The sequence below is a fragment of the Trichechus manatus genome, unplaced genomic scaffold, assembly GCF_000243295.1.
Source record: "Trichechus manatus latirostris isolate Lorelei unplaced genomic scaffold, TriManLat1.0 scaffold00097, whole genome shotgun sequence".
In the NCBI taxonomy this organism is placed as follows: Eukaryota; Metazoa; Chordata; class Mammalia; order Sirenia; family Trichechidae; genus Trichechus; species Trichechus manatus.
In genome coordinates, this window is record NW_004444033.1 from 5,150,405 (window position 1) to 5,159,982 (window position 9,578).

Below are 9,578 nucleotides of genomic sequence, written 5' to 3' on the forward strand. Positions count from 1 at the left end.
GGTTTCAGGATTGTTGTTTTCTCTGTTCGGCTTAGTTTTTCAGATCTTTGCTGTGGAGGGACGGTGTGGTGCTTCTGCCTAGAGTGCCATTTTGCCGGAAGTCTCTTGACTTTTTTTAGGGTGAATTCTTTTTTAAAATTTTATTATTGTACTTTAGATGAAGGTTTACAGAGCAAACTAGCTTCTCATTAAACAATTAGTACACACATTATTTTATGACATTGATTACCAACCCCACGACATGTCAACACTCTGCCTTCTCAACCTTGGGTTCCCTATTACTAGCTTTCCTGTCCCTTCTTACCTTCTATTAGTCCTTGCTCCTGGGCTGGTGTGTCCCTTTAGTCTCATTTTGTTTTATGGGCCTGTCTAATCTTTGGCTGAAGGGTGAACCTCAGGAGCGACTTTATTACTGAGCTAAAAGAGTGTCTGGGGGCCATACTCGCAGGGTTTCTTCAGTCTGTGTCATGTGTCGGGCCAGTAAGTCTGGTCTTTTTTTGTGAGTTAGAATTTTGTTCTACATTTTTCTCCAGTTCTGTCCAGGACCCTCTATTGTGATCCCTGTCGGAGCAATCAGTGGTGGTAGCCGGGCACCATCTAGTTGTGCTGGACTCAGTCTGGTGGAGGCTGTGGCAGTTGCGGTCCATTAGTCCTTTGGACTAATCTTTCCCTTGTGTCTTTGGTTTTCTTCATTTTCTGTTGCTCCCAAAGGGGTGAGACCAATGGAGTATCTTAGATTACCACTCACAAGCTTTTAAGACCCCAGATGCTACTCGCCAAAGTAGAATGTAGAACATTTTCTTTATAAACTATGTATAGTTTTGACTTTTGGAAGCATTATAGTATTCTACATAGTAAAAGAATAAAATTAAATCAAGGATGGGAAGGGGAAAAAAACACTAACATTGAAAGCAAACTGAAACAAACGAATCCATCTGTATTTGAAAAGAATTGCATAACCATGCTAAAAAAAAAAAAAAAAAAAGAATCCAAAAAACCTATAAAGCAGTATTTAACTCTTTGTGTGCAGATTTTAAAAGATCAATAATTTTGGACGAGTAGTTCTTTCTATACTATACACACGTAAAACAACAACTGCCACTGAAATCGTAGCTCTTTCTAAGTATGATTTCATTTATACTCCACAATAACCCTATAAGGTAGGTACTATTGTTATCTTTGGAGAACAGCTAAGGAAACTGAGGCAGCAAGAGCTTACAGGACTTGCCTGAGGTCAAATATCTAGTAAGTGGTAGAACCAGGATTTAAACACAGGGATTTGACTCTAGTAGTTATTCTCTTAACCACCATGCAGAATGCCTCCAAAACTCCGAGTCTCCTTAGCCTGACGTTTTAAATTGGTCTTATGTACACTTTTCTGTAGGAAAGATAAGTCAAATGCAACACTGGGTCATGGGATGTGCCTACGTTCAGCTTTAGTAGTTACTGCTAACCAGTTTTCGAAAATGGCTGTACCGATTTCCACTCCCACTCACAGTGCACCAAAAGTTTTTGCTTTCCACATTCTCACCAATACTTGGTATTTTCTAACTTTTTCACATCAGCTTTTCTGGGGAGTTAGTAACTACATTACTGTTTTAATTGCATTTCCTTGATGATTATAAAATGAGTAACTTTTCATACGTTTATGGCCATTTGGATGTTTTTTTATATAGGGTCTGTTCAAGACTTTTTCCACCACCACCAACCCCCATTTTTTTTTAAATTTTCTGCCTTTTTCTTTTTGATAGGTAGGCATTCTTTCTAAATTCTCAAACTGAGCCTTTCTCAGCTCTCTGTAATGCAAGCCTCTCCCACTCTGTGCCTTGCTTCTTCACACTCTTTATGGTGTCTTTTGGCAAATGGAAATTCTTAACTTTAATTATACCCAATTTACCAAAATTTCCTTTGTGTCTTTTTTAAGAAATATTTTTCTTACCCCAAGGTCGTGAAGATGTTCTCCTATGTTTTCTTCTAAAAGTCTTGTTTTGTACACTTAGATCTGTAATCCATCTGGAGTTGATTTTTTGTGTACTGTGTGAGGTAGGGGTTAAGATTCATTTTTTTTCCCACATAGGTATCCAATCGATGAATTTCCATAATGCATTAATAACATTTTTACCTTAACTAACCCAATCAACACCTTAACGAAAAGATGTTGCTAACATAAAAAAGTTAGGTAGCAGATAAAGAAGGAGAACAGTATGCTGGGGAAAAATGTAAAACAGAAAAGCTAGGTTTTAGTCTTGGCTCTGCTGCTGCTTCACTGTGTGGCCTTAAGTCAGTCATCATCTTTTAATGCTGCAGTTTCCTCAATGGCCAAAAGTGAGACAAAAGAAGAGCCTGAGTAGTAGCTATTCTTACTGAAGAATCTAAGAGACACAGCAATAAAGGTCTACATATGGTTATATAGATATACTTTAGTAAGTTGCAGCTCTGGTGGCACAGTGGTTAAGAGCTTGGCTGCTAACCAAAAGGTTGGCAGTTCAAATCCATCAGCTGCTCCTTGGAACCCCTATCGGGCAGTTCTACTCTGTCCCATAGGGTCGCTATGAGTCAGAATTGACTTGATGGCAACAGGTTTGGTTTTTCAGTTTGGTAAGTTGTTGGTGGTGTAATATTGATATAACTCAAACTTTAGGATGTGTCCCTGACTCCTCAAGCTTGTTTCCCAACAATAGCTATTTCACTTCTTTACTTCCTTCCTAAATCACCACGTATGTTTACATATATGTTCTCTTTAGAATGCCCTAAACAATGAAATGATACTATTCAAAAATCTAGTCAACAGCTAAAGGTGGCATCATATCCAATGAAATGTAACACACTTAATAATACTGGGTTGTGATCAACCACTTTGTATTATAAAATTCCATATAGTCATAGAAAACAAGTAATAAAAACTTATAGAAAATCACAAAGAATATTGGATAGTTAGTTCACTTAGCTTTTCAAAACTTGGTGAGATTTTATAGTGTTAAAAAAGTCAGCAAATTAGGTATATAGGAAGAGATATTGCTAAAAGTAGAAAAGCTTAGTTAGCTTAACAAATTTTAAATGGTTTTATTCTTTGGCTTTTTCACTCTTTTCCTTAGGAAATATTTTATACTATTTATATAATGCATATACAAGTTTTAGCAAATGATAATAAAAACAAATCCCTGTGCATTTAACGTATCGCTTTTTAAAAAGCACATCTCCATTAACCTTTGAAACTCCTGTGTACCCTTTTCCTGATAGTATCCGACTGCCTCCTTCCCAGAGGTAAAACTATCCTGCATGTCTTTACCATTTCCTTGTTTTTCCTCATAGTTTTACTCTACGTATATATGTATGTATCCCTTAACAATATGCATTGTTTAGTTTTGCTTGCTTTTGAGTATTCATATGAATGCTATCATGTTGTATGTAATCTTCCACACCCTGCTTATTTTGCTCAACATGATATTTGTGAAATTTAATGTCTATGACTGAAATTACATCTTGGTTCCAAAAGTGAATCACTAGGTTTAAAGACTATGCATCTTTGAATATACTAGATGATGCCACGTTATTTTCAAAAGTAGTTGTATACAGGGGTATATAAGGGTCTCCATTGCTCAACATCTTCAACAATTTTTTGGCATGCTACATATTTTTTAATGTTCTAAAACTGAAATCAGTTTTAAAAATTGAAGGCCTGTTTTTATACAGCCTGAGAGCTAAGATGGTTTCTACATTTTTAAAGAGTTGTAAAAACAAAAGCAAAAACCAAAAACATATAAGAATATGCAACAGAGACAGTACTGGCCCACAAAGCCTAAAATATTTACTGTATGGCCCTTTACAGAAAAAGTTTGCCAATTCTTGTTCTAAAACATTATCTTTATTAAAACCATTCTCCCTATCATTCCAGTTTATTTTATAAACAGCTGCAAAAATGGCCTTTATAACCTCCCAAAGTTCTGCAAAGATTCTAACTGTCCAAGGCTAAGTTTTTTTTTTTTTAAAGTCTAGACATATACTAAGTAGAAAGTAAATAGGGCCAGTCATACTTCTTGGATGTTCTAGAATTAAATAAGTATGAAACAATAAAATCTTTCTCTTTTAATTCTTCTAACTGAATTTATTGTTCTTTTGATTATCTCTGACACACTCTCACCAGTTCTATTCAACATTGTGCTGGAAGTTCTAGCCATTGCAGTAAGGCAAGAAAAAGAAAGAAAAGGCATTTAACTGGAAATAAAGAAGTGAAACTGTTTCTATTCACAGATGACATGATTATTTAAATAGACAATCCTAAGGAATGTATATAACAACAACTAGAACCAATAAGGGAATTCCACTAAGGTCACAGAATACCAAGTTAATATGAAAAAAATAATAAATTTTTTTATATACTTGCATCAGATAATGAAATCAAAATTCTAAAAAAAAAAAAAAAAAAAAAGCATAAATGCCTACATATAAATTTAACAAAAGGTATGCAAGACCTCTAGAATAAAGCTACAAAACACTGCTCAGAGAAACTAAAACAAACGTTAACAAAGGGAGAGATATACCATATTCATGAATGAGAAGAATTAATATCATTAAGATGTCTGTTCTCCCCAAATTGATTTACAGATTCGACACAATCCCAATCATAATCTTAGCGGGGCTGGTTTCTTAGAAATTGATAAGCTGGTTCAAAATTTTACATGAAAATGCAAAGGAACTAGAATACTGAAAAAAAAAAAACAAAAAACAAAAAGTTGGAAGACTTACACTACTTGATACTTAAGTAGTACCATACAGTTGTGTTAATCAACATAGTGTGGTACTGCCATAAGGACTGACAAGTAGATCAACGGAACATGAAAGAGCCTAGAAATACACCTACAATTATATGGTTCTCTGCTTTTCAGACAAAGATACCAAAACACTCCAATGAGGAAAGGGAAGTCTTTCAACAAATGATGCTGGAATAGCTGGATATGGAAAAAACTAAACTTATCACACACAATATACAAATATTAATTCAAGCTGTATCACAAACCTGAATGTAAAACCTAAAACCATAAAGCATTTAAAAAAAACCATGAGAGACTATCTTTGTAACTTGGCAATTGACAAAGGACACAGAAAGTAATAACCGTGAAAGAAAAAAATGATAAATTAGACTTCATAAAAATTTAAAAACTTCTGCTCATCAAAAAACCCTGTTAAAAAAATAAATAGGCAAGACATACACTGGGAGAAAGCATGATCATATTTACACTCTTACCTTGAACTCATCTGAAATTTCAGACACAAAAGAAGATATCTGCTTCATGAGCCTGTCCACACTGCTCTCACTACCTGTTTTGAGGAGTGTAGTAATGGCCAAGGTAGCTATGCTTCGGTTTGAGTCTGTGATCAAGTTCTCTAAGTCCAGATTGCAGGCAGTAACAGCAGAGGGATGCTTCATTGCCACCTTGTGGAAGGGCAAGAAAAAAAAGTTAAGCAAACTGCTGTTGATAAAGGCTAGACTTTAAAAAACAAAGGAAAAGGAAAATAGAAATATTCATTAAGGTAACTGGCTTTTTTGTTTTAATCTTCATGAGACAACACAGATTTAAAGTAATTGTTTCAATAACACTATCTCCAATTAATAATGTATGCCATTTGATAAATGATTAACTGCCACAGTACAGCACAGCATAGCACTCTCTCAGGTACCTATAACCTTTATAATATTACAGTCTGCCTTTTATTATAATTGAATTGTTTTTCATTATAGTTAGTAGTGTACATGTATGTTTACCCCGCTAAATGTTAGGATCCCTGAAAATCGGACCTAGCATGGTAAAAACTGCTCAACAAAGATTGTTAATTTTCACTTAGAAAACACTTCTGTTTTTAACAAGCAAACTCAAGCCAAACTGGATTACTCATCGTCACCAAAACGTCATTCTTCTGCTTCCTTGCTTTTGTTCATGTTGCTCCATCTCTCCACCTATCCCAATATTAGTACAGGATCCCTCACCCACAATTCTGAAATCCAGAACACTCTGCAAACTAAAGTATCAGCATTAAAATTCATTTAACAGCAAAACATGACCTGAAAGAGGTAGGGCCAAGATGGCAGAGTAGTCAGATGCTTCCTGTGGTCTCTCTAACAACAAAGACCCCAAAAAACAAGTGAATCAATCATATATAACAATCTAGGAGGCCTGAACATCAAAGGCAAAGTTGAGGAATCAGACTGACTGGCAGGGAGAGGGAGAGACAGTTTGGAAGCAGCAAGGAGTTGCCAGACCTGATCTGGTGGGAGCAAGCACCCTTCAGGCCAGATAGCTGGCATGCGTCGTAAGGCAAGTAGTGGTGCTCAGGAAGCGTTTTCCACATTGGGAGAGACTGAGCAAGTGGAGGAGAGTCTACTCACACCTCCAGAACCAGTGAAAAGGGCCACTCTATTGACAAAAGATAAGTACGTGTGTCTGACCTACCGCTGGGATCAAAAAACCCTCCCTTTGGGAAAAACCTCTCTCCCATTTACCTGCCCCCTTGCCGCTCTGCACCAGGTCCTGGCAGGCTTTATCGATTACTGAGTCCCCTTGGTTGGAAGTGGGACCCATTACGTGCCCTGAGCCATTCTCCCGGCCTTGGAGAGGGAACAAATGAACAAACAGGAAAAAATAATCTGCCAGCTCCCCTAAGCCAGGAACTCAAGGTAGACACAGCTCCTTTGCCTAGGCACAGGCATAAGGGGTCCATGGACTTTGAATGCCTTTCACCCCTGCGTAGATCTGTGTGGGCCCATTTCAACAGCATAGGCCCTCATTACCACAGTACAACAGGGTATATACCTGAAGCCTAACTTCAGCTCTATCAGCTACATGGTGAAATGGTAGGTTTGTGACATTTGACACTGCTCTGCCCATTAAGCAGGGTCCTTACCTACCCATATCAGGGGCCTGAGGACTGGTGGCTCCACCCATGCCACCTAGCCACCCATGACAGGGGTCCAAGAATAAGTGGTCCCTCCTAGTCCTTACAGCCAACAGCATTGGGTGCTCATAGTCTGGCTGCAAAACCCACCCACCTATGCACTCTAGGGAACAGGGACATGCTTTCCTTCCAGACACTCAGGGACAGCTGTCAGCCCCCCTGCCTTGCTCAGTGTGTGACCCCCTACTGCAGCCAGATACCTCTGTCTACACCAATCACCCCTGCCTGTCTAGGAGTGTAGGTGAGAGCCTGCACCACACACTTGGTGACTGACTACATGGACACCTGAGCTGAATCCATACAAGAAAAGTAAACAGAATTCTGGGCTCATATACCTAGTAACAGATCTAACCAGTTGGTGACAGGACGTTAGAGCTTCAAAGGTGCCAATAATCCAACCAGCTCACACGACCAGCCTATCTGGGCATATCAAAAAAAAAAAAGAAGAAGCTAGGACACAGTAAACAAACATTAAATAAATAAATATAATAACTTAATGATGACTCTGAGACAACAGTCAATATCAAATCACATAAAGAGGCAGACCATGATGGCTTCAGCAAGCGACCAAAACAAAGAATCAAGAAATTTTCCACAGGAAGACGATTTCTTGGAATTACCAGAGGAAAATACAAAAGATTAATATATAGAGACCTTAAAGAGATCAGGAAGGAGATCAGGCAAAGTGCAGAACAAACAAAGGAACATACAGCCAAAGCAATAGAGGAACTTAAGAAGATTAGACAAGCGCATAATAACAAATTAAACAGGCTGCAACAATTCAGAGAGACAGCAATCAGAAATTCAGAAGATTAACAATAAAATTTTAGAATTAGACAACTCAATAGAAAGTCATAGGAGCAGAACTGAGGCAATGGAAGTCAGAATTAGTGAGACTGAAGATAAAGCACTTGACACCAACTTATCTGACGAAAAATCAGATAAAATAATTTTTAAAAAATGAAGAAAGCTTAAGAATTATGTGGGACTCTATCAAGAGGAATAACCTATGAGTGATTGGAGTACCTGAACAGGGAGGGATAACAGAAAATACAGAGAGAATTTTTGAAGATTTATTGGCAGAAAACATCCTTGATATCGTGAAAGATGATAAGATATCTACCCAAGATGCTCATCGAACCCCACATAAGGTAGATCCCAAAAGAAAGTCACCAAGACATATTCAAATCAAACTTGTCAATACCAAAGATAAAGACAGAATTTTAAGAGCGGCTAGAGATAAATGAAAAGTTATCTACAAAGACGACTCAATATGACTAAGCTCAGACTACTCAGCAGAAACTATGCAGGCAAGAAGGCAATGGGATGACATATATAAAGCCTTGAAAGAAAAAAATTGCCAGCCAAGAATTATATATCCAGCAAAACTGTCTCTCAAATATGATGGTGAAATGAGGGCATTTCCAGATAAACAAGTTTAGAGAATTTGCAAAAACCAAACCAAAATTACAAGAAATACTAAAGGGAGTCCTCCAGTTAAAAAATAAATAACATCAAATAACAACCCAAGACTAGAACACAGGACAGATCAACCAGATATCAACTCAGATAGGGAAGTCACAAAAATAAATCAAAGCTAAAACACTGAAAACAGGCAAACAGAGATGTTAATATGTAAAAGATAACAACATTAAAACAAAAAAGAGGGACTAAAAAATGTAGTCATAGATCTTTCACGTGGAGAGGAAGTCAAGGCGATATAAAGAAATAAAAGACTGGTTTAAACTTAGAAAAACAGGGGTAAATGTTAAGGTAACCACAAAGGAAACTAACAATCCTACACATAAAAATAAAAAACAAGAAAAACATAAAGACTCAGCAAATACAAAATCAATAACAATGAAAAAAATGAAAATAAAATACATAAAGAAAAACGACTCAGCACAGAAAATTAAGTGGAACAAAACTGTCAACACATACAAAAAGACATCAAAATGACAGCACTATCAATAATTACGCTGAATGTAAATGGATTAAATGCATCAATAAAGAGACAGACAGTGGCAGAATGGATTAAAAAACATGATCCATCTATATGCTGCCTACAAGAGACAAACCTTAGACTTAAAGACACAAACTAAAACTCAAAGGATGGAAAAAAAATACATCAAGCAAACAACACTCAAAAAAGATCAGGAGTGGCAATATTAAACTCTGACAACATAGACTTTAAACTAAAATCCACCACAAAGGATAAGCAAGGACACTATATAATGACTAAAGGGTAAATACACCAGGAGGACATAACCATAATAAATATTTACACACCCAACGATAGGGCTCCAAAATATATAAAACAAACTCTAACAGCATTGAAAAGAGAGAGAGACAGCTCCACAATAATAGTAGGAGACTTCAACACACCATTTTCGGTGAAGGACAGAACATCCAGAAAGAAGCTCAATAAAGACATGGAAGATCTAAATGCCACAATCAACCAACTTGATCTCATAGACATATACCGAACACTCCACCCAAAAGCAGCCAAGTATACTTTCTTTCCGAATGCATATGCAGCATCCTCCAGAACAGACCACATATTAGGCCATAAAGCAAGCCTTAACAGAATCTAAACCATCAAAATATTACAAAGCATCTTTTCTGAC

General features: G+C 36.9%; 1 protein-coding gene across 2 annotated transcripts in view; it reads right to left on the reverse strand.

Annotated features, from left to right (window-relative positions):
* Nucleotides 1-9,578, reverse strand: part of COPG2 (COPI coat complex subunit gamma 2) — a 216,293-nt gene that overhangs the window by 93,606 nt on the left and 113,109 nt on the right. For both annotated transcript variants that reach the window (XM_023737111.1, XM_004382679.2), the window contains exon 12: nt 5,246-5,434. In XM_023737111.1, coding sequence (XP_023592879.1) covers nt 5,246-5,434 — 189 coding nt within the window. The remainder of the gene's footprint in view (nt 1-5,245; nt 5,435-9,578) is intronic.